Source organism: Mya arenaria, chromosome 10, assembly GCF_026914265.1.
Source record: "Mya arenaria isolate MELC-2E11 chromosome 10, ASM2691426v1".
Lineage (NCBI taxonomy): Eukaryota > Metazoa > Mollusca > Bivalvia > Myida > Myidae > Mya > Mya arenaria.
Window position 1 is genome coordinate 14,615,137 of NC_069131.1, and position 15,276 is coordinate 14,630,412.

Here is a 15,276-nt window from a genome sequence, read left to right on the forward strand (position 1 = left end):
GGTATTCAACTAATTTAAATACCGTTAAATGTCAAATAATTGTCAAATACTTAAAGACTTTATGGTGTAAACTTTTTCAATCTCATCGGAACTACCGTAATATTGCTTAAAGAAGATCGAATACACAAGCCCGGTTTAAAAGTTTGAACAGTTTACATCAACATGAAACATTGCGTCGTTCATAACTTAAACCAAAGTTTGAAAACCAAACATAATTAATAACTAAATCTTAAAAAAAGAATTAAGTATATTGTTCAAAAACACATATGTGATATGATAGTCAACCATTGCCTTAGCTGTTTAGTCGATACTATAAGAACCACGATGGCATGTTTTGAAGGTTACAAATAGAGAGAGATAACAAATTAAATGTTTTAATGATCCAGTTAACGATATAATAGATCAATCCTTATTAATGATATTCGGTATCGTGCTTTATTAAATACGCATCATAAATACGCGCGCAATACATATCACAACACACGGTTGACCTTATTCAACTCCAGTGTAATACGGCCGAATTCCAATATGATGACGTCACGTAATAACAAGATCATTATGAAGTGTTGAAATGACGTAAGAAAACAAAACAGTGCGTCATTTATATGGTGTTTATTTCTAAATCATGTATCTTTTCAATTAACTAAACCAGTAATGTATTAAATACAACGGATATAAGAACTGCGTTTTGATCCGGAATGTCGTGTACGACTCTCGTGGACTTTTAAGGATTTTGAATTTTAGTGCCTCGTTAAACACGAATCTGCAAAAAACATTTAAATACTACTATCTGCATTCAAACACAGTTCCAATAACCCTTTGTTTCGTTTCGTGTCGTCTCTTCACTTTGAAGATATTTACTTCTACGAGGACGTAGGGTCATGTGAGGAAATACGGTATTCATTAAGTATCCTACAGCTGCATTTAATTATATTTAACCATTTTGTTCTCATTCGCAAACATTGAGCTTACCTGTCAACAGTAACATCCAGTGTATGCTCGTAAGAAAATGACTGGACTTCTTCAGCTGTTGTTACTGGTCAGCGTGACCGTGGTCTCCGAGCCATCGTGTCCAGCATGTTCCAAATACGACTACGAGGAAAAGGTGCTCGAGAGAATGATCCGCATGGAGTTCGCTTTTGAGAAAGTGTTAAAGGAAAACAAGGCTGTGAGCAAAACTGTTGAGCAAGACCTAACGCGGATCAAGGAAGAAAACGAACGTTTGCACGCGACCGTTGATGCCTTAAAGGATCAACAGGAGCAAGAGGAACGAAGGCTGGTTTCGCTCATGGAGGAAGTTGAGAGAAACCAGTCCAGCACACTGGAAAAGATTGTTTCTGATTCTAACAAGACATTAGAACAAACTTTTGCCGCCTTCAATGATATAAAAGGTAAGTTCATGTTTTAGCTTTTACGCATTTTAAAAAAATGAATTGGCCTACTCCAAAAAAGAAACACTGTTTGCAATATTTGCTTGTCTTATTTATTTAGATAAGCAGTTTTGTTCATTTTTTTTATTATTGACATTATAAGAAACGATTTTTCACTTAATCAAACTATGATGCCATACGCTTCCATTGTTCCATTTACCATTGAGTAATAGCACCCGATTGTGAAGATTGTTCTCTTTGGAAAATTATCGCAAAACCGAAATGTTCATTGTTAGCTGTATAAATTACTCATTATATATATTAAAGTATTATGGATACATAGAAACCAATAACTTACAGCTTGTAAAGCTTTTAAAAGAATTTCTTGAAAGTTATACAGGACCCTTTAAGATACTAGTCACTCACTCTTGATCATTATTTTACGTATTGTCTATTGGACAGATATGAGCGATCGAGTTTCCTTCCTCTCTTCAATGTTACTTGTTAAAGTTTGATAGTGTCAGACATTTATTAATTTCTTGTGAATTGTAAACAAAATGGTAGCAACAAAGATAAAAAATCATCAAAAATTCAAATCAAACATCGACTTAAGTGATTATTTAAAAACATGAAAAAAAAAACATGAAAAAAAGGAATGAAATTCTATTTTGCCGAAAGTTTAAGTAATGATATTGAAAATTGAATTTTATAGATATACTTATATTCAAATGAGTATATCGCATTAGCTGATTTGTTCCTATCCATAAAAGGAAATTAACTCAATTTATACAAAGTTGAAAAAAATGTTTTTAACAGCATATGGAGTGTGAGTCGTTTACGTACAATATGAGCTGGTTCTTGTATATCTTATCTACAAAATGAAATGCGATATAAGAGTTATCGAACTAAAGCCTTTAATTTGCTACGCTAACTTCTATCGTTTGATACATAACCTCGCACTTCTATAATTTCGTAACATTATACTACACACTCGTACAAAAACTATAACTATAACTATCTATCTATCTATCCATCCATCCATCCATCCATCCATCCATCTATCTATCTATATATATAACAAATTATTTTTCAGATCAAATTGCTACTCCACTGGTGTACTTCCACGCTCACTCTCCACATACCAGCACCCTGGACACCAGGGCAACGGCTACAGTGCCACCACGGGCAAGTTTACCGCTCCAGCACGGGGACTATACTTGTTCCTTATGCACACATGTACGCCTTCACATAAATATGTTTTTCTTCAGATAGTAAAAGAAGGTTCTGTCCTCATTTCAAGTGGCCAGTATGACACTGACAGTCATACCTGTTCTAGTAGTCAGGTGTTTGTACAGCTTGATGCCGGGGAAACTGTCTGGGTACAATGCACCAGTGGGAGCTCGAACAGACAACTGTATGATAGTCGTCTTTACGGTTGGACCAGTTTTGGTGGTGCTCTCATTCACAACTGATCCGCTTAGGTCATTGTTCATTTAAAGCCAAAAGGCAGAAAACATACAATGAAAGTGGTAGTAATGTTCGCATTATTTAGTTACTCCTATAAAAAAACTAAAATATTATCAAAGGTAAAATATATTATCATTTACCGTTTTTTAAACATTGTTAGATCGTCTGTGTACACCGTCTGTATGATATGTCATGTATATAAAACCTACAGCACGTATGTTGAAATGATATTATTTGTGTTAAACTAAGAAAGCTGTATGCGCATGTTTTTATCTTTAGCCGACTCAAATTAAGACTGTATTTCTTATTTAACCGTAAATCCGTTGTTTTGAAATCTTGTTCCAGATAAAACCTGCAGTGTCAGTTGTTTTCTGAGTTTGCGAATATATATTTTGTATTTTGTAACACTAACTGACAAACATACTTATAAATGCGTGTTAAATATAGAAGTCGTTTCATACCCTTGTGTTGAAAGTGTAAATTGTACATCCTTACGGCTCGACAGAATAAACAAATATTTTTCGAGATATGCTTGCGATTAGTTCATAAAATCGCTAAACATTGACAAGGCAGTGGTTGTTTCATTATTGTTTATATCTCAATATTAACATATCTTAGCATCAATACTCTAGGCCAAATGTCATGGTAATATTTAGAAAACAAAGACGTTAACATCTTCTCTGATCCACAAATTACTTAATCGACTTGCAATAAATATTGCATGGTCGTTGTACAATATGCAACATTGTTACGATCAAGATTGACGAGGGACGACAACTCATCAACAACATAAACAAAGATCATAATAACAATTTATTTACAAAAATACAACAAACAAATGACTGAATATATTTACAAATGATGAATTATTTACTTAATCATCCATTACTTAATCACAGCTGTTTTAATGTTAGTGTACAAAAGTGAACGTAGACAATACGTAGACCAATATCTCTGATGTAAAAAAACCCCTGAATATCTAGTGCTGTAGAGCCATGAACCAAACCAGATGTTCAGCCGTCAATGACTGTAACAGTCCAAGAGCGATGCCTGGACGCGAAGTCGATCCCACGTAGCACGTAGCGATCCGGGCTGTCAAAAGCCCGAAAGTGAAGTCTCGGTCCGACCTGAACCAGAAATCAACACGTAGTGCCGAGCTGTACCAATGCTCGGAAATGTAAAAATGTATGCCGGAAGTAACTAAGTCGGCATATGTCTCGTGACCGGCCGTATACCAGCGCGACAGTGATCCCTAGTCGAGCCCTTGCCCAACTAACAGCTGACGAAGTGACGAAGGCTATGTCAACTTGTATGATGCCGTGTAGACATGACGTTGCTCTAGTAGCCCAGACCCCAATTTATCGAAACTTCTTAAGCTTTACAGGCTTAAGTCGCTTATTTGAATTAGCCAAAATACATACTAATAATGGATTTTGACAAATGAAAAATGATTTCTTCTAATTAGCAGACAGATTTTTCTTGTATGATTTATAAAAACTCTTAAAGAAGTAAATATAACGCATATTAAATATAGAACAACAAAAATAGTGAGTTTAGCTTAATCTTGTTATAAGGGACTAAAAAAGTTTCGAGAAATTGGGGCCTGGTGTAACGCTATCGGTGCGTCCCTGACCTGACGTCTACTGTGCAAAACGTACCACCAAGTTGGAGCAGCTAAAACATATGACACTATATATACTCTGTCACAAATGACTGACGCATACAGTCATACTACGTATAAGGTACAATAAAGTACAATGCCACTAGTTTTCTGCTACATAATTGCTATTTGCATGGATCGCTATAATAAATGTTCAGTACATATAAAATTGCTTTAACTACACGAACTAGACATCAATTAAATGTATTAACTTTAGAGCAATACACCACAATAACAATGTAATATTTTAATTGAATTAAATCAATTCAACCTTTCTATATAGATAGCTCTATGTGTAACAGTAGAATATTTCCCAATATACGATACACAGACATTACGTAGCATGTACATGGACATAAATATACTCACCCAAATAAGAAACGATACCGTATTAATATTTCAATTATTTCTATAAAAATAAGTAATTATCCTTAAAAGTTAATTAAAATTAAGTGGTTATAGTTCGTATATGTAAATCATAGGGATTAGCTAAATTCATTGAAGCATTTAAGTAAATGACCTAGCGTTAGATTTTCACGTGCTGCACGGGGTACGAGGTGTATGGTTCATGTTGCGTTTACGTGAATAATGATTTGTGTAAGGGTTGAAGTACAGTTGAAGAAAAACACATAAGTTATCCGGTTACATTCGTAACAAGTATGCCACGTTTGTCTACTGATGAACGTATTCGGGCTATTGGTATGCTACAGGCAGGTACACGTCATGGTGACGTCGCTGCACGTTTTGGTGTGTCGCGTGTGACAATATCTCGTCTGGCAGGTCGTTATCGAAAACTATGCACAGTTAATGATCGCCATAGATCTGGCAGGCCGCGAGTAAACGACACCTGCGCAAGACCGCTATATGAGGACGTCACATCTACGTAACAGATTACGTGGACGTACCAATACCAGAATATGTGCTCAAACGGTCAGAAAAAGGCTTGCCGAACATGGACTTAAAGACGAACGTCGACGTTAACGTCGGGACTGGGTACACCAACATCACCGTTGGACTCAACAACAGTGGAAAACCCGTGTTATTTAGTGACGAATCACGGCTTTGCTTGGATCACGCTGATGGACGCATACGTTGCTATAGACGACGCAACGTTTTTCGGACGCATGTGTACGTCAGAGAGATCGATTTTGGGGACCTAATGTCATGGTGTGGGGTGGAATATCCTTTCATTCTCGAACCCATTTAGTGGAGGTGCAATGTAGGCTAACAGGACAACGATATCGAAATGAGGTATTGGCGCCAGTTGTTGCACCATTCATCAACGCCAATCCGAACGTCACTATGCTCCAACAGGACAACGCTATGTGCCACACCGCTCGAGTTTCAACCACCTACCTTCAGGAGAGAAATATCCAAGTTCTTCCATGGCCTGCATTCTTACCTGACCTGTCTCCAATCGAGCATTGATGGGACGTCTTGAAACGCCGTGTTCGACGGCGTGATCCTCTAAACGCTAATGAGCATGCACGTTTTGTGCACAAAGAGTGGGCAGTGATACCACAGGAGACGATAAAGACCAAGATTCGCTCAATGCGACGTTGCTGTATTGCAGTTAGAGACGAACATGGTGGACATACCAGATAATGATTACTTGTGAATTGAGTTTTCGCATTATCGTTGTTACAGCAGCAAATAATCTGCCAGTATTGATAGTTATTCTACTAATGTTATGAAATTTTATTTAAATGGTTGTTAAACATTAAATTTACAAAAACAAATCAGAAAAGTTTCATTGAGAGAAGAAATAAAGTGTAAAAGTTTCTAGGTATCGTTTCTTTTTGACTGAGTATATCATACAAAACAAGATGAGTTTATGTACACGCTCTCGAGCACAATGCAATATTCCACCAATAAGATTGTACTATTGTTGAACAAAATTTAACCAACAATTTAATTAATTAATCTCGACCCAAATATTTATTACAAAAAATAAAACAATTTAATTTAATTTTACCTCGAACAAGAGTAACAAAAACTTTTATCAAATAATAAAAATAAATATTTATTACAAAAAATAAAACAATTTAATTTAATTTTACCTCGAACAAGAGTAACAAAAACTTTCATCAAATAATAAAAATAACTCACCCCAAATGCCGTATATTCCGGACACACGTATTCCAGCTAGTGCTTAGTCCTGTCAATGTAACTGTCGGTCTATTCGGTCCTTGGGCGCTGCATATATACTTTATGCTGCTTTCGCGCCACGACTTGAAACACAAAGTCCTTGTGCAAACTTCCAAATTAACCAATAAACAACTGTCATGTATGAATCATATGATAGAATATCAGTGTAAAAATAGAGGCCCGTAATCCACAAATGTCTTAAATTTACAATTACTCGCAAAACAATTAATCCTAACTTTTTTATTACTGAACGGAAAAATATGAAACAAGTTTTAAATACGAAACCACGGATTCAGCTGTTCTTGTCAGCATATATGTCTTGTTTGAATAAGTTGTTTGTACTTTAAAGATTAATATTCAAACGACTTTAACGACAACTATAATAATGACTATTGCTACAACGACTGTTAATATTTATACAATTTCAAAACTGTAGCTTTTGAGTATTTCTTAATAGTAAACATATGCTTAACGATGATTGTGACAATGATGTCCCTAATAGTAGTTATGCTGACCGGGCGAGTTGTTGTTGGTGCTGCTGGTACTGATGATGATATAATAATGATGGTGGTATGTAGTGGTTTATTGTGGTGGTGGTGGTGATGATGATGATGATGATGATGATGATGATGATGTTGTTGTTGTTGTTGGTGGTGGTGGTGTTGTTGGTGGTGATGATGATGATGATGATGTTGATGGTGATGATGAGGATGATGATGCCGGGAGCACGGCTACAAACTGTTCATAGTTGTTGATTCAACTCATTATTTTGTTTTTGATCTTGCTAACATGTGGGTGTTTAATTACGCAATATTTAAGAAATATTACACACCACTGAAGGTCATATGACATTATAAGGACCTGCTAGACAGCCCCCGAAGGTGTATATGGACCGAGGCGTTAGAAATGACGTCATGATAACGCGGGAAAATATCAACCACTTGCAATCACTTTTAAACGTCAAATTGAAACACTTATGACAACGATACATTTAACATATCATAATTTAACAATTTCTAAAATGTTTATTTATATTTTACGGCTGACAATACAAACATTACAACATAAATAAACATGTTTATTGTTATGCAATGAATTGCGATCCGAACATGATGTTGCGTTCATCGATTGATAAACGCAATTGCCGAAAGGCAGTTCATTTAAGGAATGGAAGTTGAGGTGTAAATACTTTAAATTTGACCGCATGGTTATATTTTTCAACATTTGATTACACCAACATGCACCTAATGGGCCTTAAAGTTTTGTTAGGAATTTATCTGCTGTAATAGTTTACTATTGTGTGAAAATAATATACATTTTTACAAATTGTTTGGTCTGCACATTCGCCTCTCACCAAGGTTTCCCGGTTCGATTCCCGGCTAGGGCGTATGTGAGTTGGGTTGAGATCACCAAGCCGTATAAGAAAGTTTTCTCAGTACTTAAAACATAATATTTCCAAAGTATTTGAATAAGGATTGTTGAATGTGATGACTGCACCACCACCACCACCACCACCACCATCACCACTACTACTACTACTAATACTATTACTGCTAACTACAACAGCAGCAATAACCACAACCACTACCGCTTCTACGACTAGTACTGCATCCATTACTGTACGCAAAAGAGACTAACTTACGCCTGTGGGATACACAGCGTATTAGTTGAACACATTGAAAGCATATCAATATTATATTAATCTTCGTCTTTGATGTGCAGTCGCTTAAGAAATGTTTAATGTTATGAAAAATAATATTTTCTTAATCGAACACCATATCGTTTATTGACAAACGCTATTGAATGCTTTTGTATGCACGATGCATAATCAGTACGATTTTAATTCAAGTTCAAGGTCATTTACGTTCGTCCTCGTTTAATGTCTAAAATGATTTCATGGATTCATATAAATATACACAGATATATATTTATATGCTCTAGTAGTTAAACCTGCTTTCATGTTTGGATTTTAAGATTTTAAAATTTATGTTTTAGTCGGTTTGCTAAGATTTGTGTTCAGTAATTTCAATTTATCATCTCGATTTCGACCTTAATTTAATCAGTTAATACGAAATCTGCAATGCTCTATGGGATATCGTTCGTTTACTCACTAGAAGAAGAGAATCTATCCCAATTAATACTTGATTCCCCCATTGTGTAGGTGTTGCCTGAAATAATTTTCTGCATTGTACAATTTCCATTAAATTATTTAATGCAACCTTACATACCTCGGAGAAAAGTTTGTATTTAAAAAAAAACAAACTATTTTCAGAAGAAAAAGTTATAATTAATGGCTTTATTAAGAACTTTTTTGTTGGCTTTTCACACCATACATCACATTTCGTCGAAATACGTAAATAAAATGTTTCTTTGAATTTCTAGATTTATTAACTAAAAAAATAAGACAAGAACTTTTAAAAATCGTTAACTATTTCAATGAAAATTCGTGATGAACAATTTTGAATGTTGAAATATTATATATATATATATATATATATATATATATATATATATATATATATATATAAATGTATTGTGTTGTTTGTGGCGTGTTGTGCTGTTGTTCAATGTTTCTTTTTTGTAATTGCTTGTTATTTGTGTTTATATTTAAACTTTTGGCTACAGAGCTTGTTTTCAAATAAATATTGTTCATCCTCACCTTATTTTTTATTATGTGCATATAATTAGAATCTGAGTGTATTCTTTTTTCTATTTGGATTACTGTGTATTCAATATTCATTGTGTTTTATACAAGATATTATTGTTACCTTGTACAAGTCTAAATAAATTATCTGTTCTGTTCTATAAGTGAAACTAGTCTACAAATCTAACAGCCTGCAGTATAAGTAGCTTGAAAGATTGACAGACTCTTGATATCTTGATTAATTTGTTGTCTTTTTTCACGCAATATTGCCAAAGTATATTCTTTGATTATGTTTAAATTTGCTTATTTCAAAATTAATCTAATAGCATCCGGATTAAGTTTGCAAATCCGGAATTTTTGCAAACTTATTTTTTTTATTTTTTCACCCAATGTTTTTTATTTTTGTATTTTTAAAATGTGTTAGGTAATACTAATAAGAGATATTTTTTGTTTCCTGAAATTTAATTTAGAAATATGTTTTTTTGGCATTTAAAGTCAACTTTTCCAATGGGAGTCCCATTGGAAAATGGCCTTCCCATTGGAAAAATGGTTTTTTCCAATTGGAAAATCAGCCCAACATTTTTTGTTGGAAAATTCTCCCACATTTTCAAAAAAGGAATTAGTGATTAATAACAATCATTATCATTAATGGTTATAATGTTATCTAGAAAAAGTGCGTTTATAGTACTTTTTATCATTTTTTGTAAAAAAAAATCCCGTCGACCATTTTTTCCAATTGGATATTTCCCACAATTCAATATGGGAAAAGTCAGGAAATTGGAAAACTCCAATTGGAAAATTGTCCCATTGGAATCTTCCAATTGGTAACATTGGCAATGGGCTTAATCCAATTGGAGGTTCTGGCAATAAATTTTAATGGGAAAATATTTCAACTTTCCTAAATCTCTTAAAAGAACACGTATTTATTTATTTAGGAATATATTTGAAGTTTTGTTTTATTGTTTACCTGTGTCCTGACATTGTATCCATCCAATTCCAAGCTAATACTTCTGTGCTGATATCTTAGCGATAAGATTTAAGCATCTTTTAATGAATTTGAATGCAATAAATCATATCAAAAATTACCTGAAGTATTCTTACTCAACCAGTGACACAAATTCCATTTTTTAAATATCTTTACACTAGTTTCATCTCCTCAGACGCCATTTTTAATCGATTAAGTTGTGGTTACAAACGACTAAGATCTTATTCATTTTTTCAAAGCTATACTCACTTTTACGCATGAAAATGTTATTTCGGTTGTCAGTACCTTTACACAGAAAATGTACCATTTTCTTGATTTTTAATGAAGATGTAATTAATTGATGGAAATCCATATGAAATGTTTTACCTAAGATAATAGTTTATTTCATACACACTGTTCTGCAGGGGAGCAGGACCTTTCAACCCCAAGAGGCTTTTTAACCCTTCTAAAAAAGAACACTTTTCAGTTTTCAACCCTTAGACTTTTAAACCCCTATTTCAAAGACGTTTCAACCCCTACCTGTTTGGACTTTTTAACTCCTATAACAAAGACTTTTCAACCCCTAGTTGAATTATTTTAATAACCATATTAAAGACTTTTTAACTCCTAAACCAAAGACTTTCCAACCCCTATTATTTGGTTTTGAGCTGGTCCAAGCTAAACACCATTAAAAATGCTGCAAGGCATTTTAGAATGTTAACATGCATCATGTGCCAATGCCTTCCTCAAACAGTAATACTAGTATATGTTTTAGAAAAAAATATCGAACTGTACAAACATGTAAGGCTGGTGAATTTTGCATTACAAAATAAACGCTATTGGTAATTAATGCCATGTTGTCACTTTACTACATACCCGGTAGTAGTATATAAGCCAGTCATCCTACAAGATAGCAGTGAAGCAAAAATACACATATGATGATTACTTGTAAATCATCTTGTATATGTGGAAAAAATGAACTTGTTATCTAGCTGATTGTAAAAACACTTTGTCATTCTTAAAGGGACTCTTACCTCATTGGCACCAAATAATCATTTTCCAGGTAATGTGTCTGAAATAATTAGTTAAGTCTTTGATACTGAAATTGCAGAACAAAATACAATGAAAGTATGAAAATAAAGTCTTGTTTTAATCAGGGGTGAACCTACGCTTTTTACGTCATGGACAAATAAATAGCATAACTACTCAGCAAAAGGGACTCATACATAATTTATGGATATTTTGATCATGCATACCTTGGAAGCAACACCTTTTATTTCGTATTTAAAACAAATTTGCTAAAGAACCACATTTTACAAACTACGAGCTATAACTTATACAATAAACTCATACCTGGTTGAGCATTTTTGATGTAGAAATGAGGCACCCAAAATGCCAACAAGTACATATATGCATGCATAAATATTGAAGCAATGGTTAACATCGTCGCTTAAGTATATCCCTCACGCATCAAAATTAATTTTGCAATTGCACTAGTGGCCAGAAGGAGGGGGGGGGGTGACCCCCCCCCCAACCACAACGTACCGATGTCGTCCAAGTTAACTTTTCGTTTCGAGGCAGGGGATACAGGGTAATCCAGAAGAACTGGAAAAAAGGTTGTGAAATTGCGTAAATTTGTTTATTTTTTGTTTAGTGACACTGTTATTCAAAATCAATACATACACATATATAACAAACATCAATTGTGACTGATAAACCTTTAACTACATACTAAATAATGCATTTATTGAAAATATTTATTACTGATAACAAGATTGTAACCGTGTTTTTAATAGCAGAAAGCGCAAAAAATATTAAATGATTGGTAAATGCTAAAAGATTTATTGTGGTCTACTATAGTCTCATAAGGTAGAAATACCGTGTGTAATGCTCATTTCTTTCAAATTTAACTCGATATCCTTCATAAGAACCATTGTTTTCGACATTTATTCATTCTTTTAGGAATATTGAAACAACATTATTAATTGTGGTAAACCTTATCTGGCAGTACTTAAGAGTGCATCTTTGACTTTATTACTCGAGTGAATGCACCTTCAAACCGGTTTAACACCAACATGTCACAGTAATCAATACCATCTGTGTTAAGATGTCGGGAATGTGTTAGACGAATGATTTTGTTTTATGGAGCTTTGAAGAGCGATGAATGGCACTAAAGTGGTGCCAAATGGATATCTCAAACACTCATTGGTAAGTCATTTATTTTTTTCCATTTAATTTTTTGTCTTGATTTTTGAATATATAAACAGTCAATAAGTAGGACATCTCGTAAAGAACGTTCACTTGAAACAGTCCTCTTCTTATCCACACTTCGACAGGGAGTGGGGCTACTCTGCCTAAATAGCCGTCAACGAGTATTTTAAGAAATATCAAAATAATAAAAAATGGTGTCCCAGTGGTTGCACCAGTCAATTGTAACCATGCCCCCCCCCCCATAGTCCACCTAAATGACCGTCAATGGGTCTTTTGACGATTTTAAGACTATGGCAGTTACAGGGATACACATGAAATGTCAAAATAATAAAAAAAGTATCCCTAATCGCTTATTATTGTAGCTCCCCCCCCCCCCGCCCCCCAGTCTAAAATTATAGACGTGTAATACATTCTTCCAATCCTTACTGGTTGACGGTACATTTCCTAACAGGGCACAAATCCTGAACACCGGCTAAAACACGCGTTTGTTTACCGTGATCGATTATTTGATGATCTAGATCAATACAGAGGCTTGCCTTGGTCACACTTGCGAAGTTTCATCTTGTTTTGTTAAGCATTTTTCTAAAAAATGCCATTTATTTATTATAGCATACTTTTTAATTATAATTGTATGACCATGTATTTTCGCTTTTCAAGTGTTCGGTATTTGTGCCCTCCATAGCGTATTTTGAAGGGTGATTTACTATCCATAAAATTGAACGATTTTCGACATAATATTGACGAGATCGTGAATCTGTACTTTGACAGCTGTTTTCACATGAACCAAAGATGTTTCATACGAAAGTTTAACTTACTACAACATAAACTCTCCAAGATAATTGTAAAAAACATCAGAAAGTGTTCGGATTTGTGACCTTAGCCAGTAACGTCTAAACGGGCTTGTGCAAAAACCGGGGGTGTTTTGAAAAATATTGAAATTGTATTAAGTGAAGTATTTTATGGTTTAAATTGATCATAAAGGTTTATATTCATACTTTACCATGTAAGTGAAAAGTTATTTTGCATTAAAACACATTATTTACCTTTCCAATAAAACAAAAGTTGACTGACACAGACAACAATTATGCCAAGCGGAACAACTCGACCCAATCATAGTAACTCGGCCACCACTGACAAGCTTCTAGATAGACCTCGTAAATACAATCGTAACAACTCAGCCATGGCCGAAATGTTCCAATTGTTTAAAAATTGTGCCCTGAAGCCTTGCAGGTGCCCTTCATGTATATATCGCTATGTTTTGACAGCAAGAAATGAAAAATAAACGTCAAACTCATAATTATTCATAGGATATGACATTTTTATGTATGGAACTGATATAAAATTACATAATCTGGTAATATTTCTTGTTTTATGATATTTTTGAGATGTTAAATGCTTTAACCCAGAATCCCGATCGGAATAACTGTACCCACTTTTGATACTAAACAATTTGTATGTGAAGGATTTGTCATATCAAAAAAGATACAAAAATCCGTAAACGTACAATTCTTTGGTCTACTAAGATTTAGCTTGTGAATGTCATTTTACAGCGAAATCAACAAGTTAAAAAAATACTCATGACCTGTTCCTTATCAATATGAAATATCTTTAAACTTTTAGGAACATTATGCAAAAAAAACAACAGTATGTTTTACCTTCGGTATAAGAAAATAACTATTTTCTAATAAAACTACTGTTGAAAAATGTAAGCTAATGAAATGGAAAATAAAAAGATGCTTCCAAACATGCCATATTTTCTTGAGACCATTCAGGGGGATTAATGTTCAAAAGTCTGAAAATTCAGGGGGATTTTGGTAGTATTCAGGGTTTTTTTTTAGCAGATCTAATTTGACAAAATTTCAGAGTATTTTAAGACGCAAGTACAAAAAAACAAATTGCCATAATTTTGAAAGACTCCCGAGGGGATTATGTCCAGAATTTAAGGGGATTTGGGTCACATACCAGAGAATTTTCATCATCGCCATGTAGCATTACGGGCATGACACACGTGCCAATTTACCTTGTCTACCCCTTTTTCCAGCACTTCATCTATATTTTAATGAGACACAGCCATATTGCATAATAAAAGCACTCACTTGCAAAATAGAATACTTCACAGAAAAATATGTTTCAGAGACAATTTAATGGGCTTACCTTCCTCTAAAATTGGATACAAAATCTGCTCATTATGATCATAAATGATGACTTTCAGACTAATAGAGAGAATGGAATGATTTATCAATATTTTTCATTTCAATTCCCAAATAGTCAGATTTGTTTGCTTCTGATAAAAAGCAAATGCATAATTTATTGTTTAAGTTCATAAACATATCATCTTTTGGCATTCATCAAAAAATAAAAAACATCACCACCATAATATTAAAATAAATAAAAGCCATTTCATCCGAATGGTCTACTTTCAGTTTCTCTTCTGGAAGTTCTGTTATTTTCCGATATTTGAGATGAAGGTCATGTCATGTATGTAAACATATTAGTTGGTCATAACAAAGAACAGCATTGTCTATTAGTTATTTTAATCCTTTTCTTTACCAAATAATGTACTGTCACCTTTAAATCATAAATCATTTTGATGACAATGACACATGTTTAAACACTTTAATTTGTTACATCCTCTCGGATTGGATAAAACCTATAGTTTTAACCAATGAAAATCGTCCTTTTATCTGACCAGTCTAATTGACATTTCTTATGCAAATTCTGACAGTTTCAATCAAAACAATGCATGAAATGTGCCCTGCTGACTTATTAAGTGTAACCCAATTGGTGTTGTTAAAACACACCATCAGTTGAT

At 34.0% G+C, this 15,276-nt stretch overlaps 1 protein-coding gene across 1 annotated transcript; it reads left to right on the forward strand.

Annotated features, from left to right (window-relative positions):
* The first annotated feature begins 1,009 nt into the window (after positions 1-1,009).
* LOC128204352 (uncharacterized) lies at positions 1,010-2,842 on the forward strand. Its single transcript, XM_052905768.1, has 3 exons — positions 1,010-1,391; positions 2,187-2,196; positions 2,464-2,842. Exons 1-3 carry the CDS (start codon positions 1,010-1,012, stop codon positions 2,840-2,842), a joined length of 771 nt encoding a protein of 256 aa, XP_052761728.1.
* The last annotated feature ends 12,434 nt before the right edge of the window (positions 2,843-15,276 follow it).

What these genes read in the sequence shown, in the direction of transcription:
- LOC128204352 (XM_052905768.1), top strand. Translation starts at nt 1,010, where the DNA reads ATGACTGGACTTCTTCAGCTGTTGTTACTGGTCAGCGTGACCGTGGTC.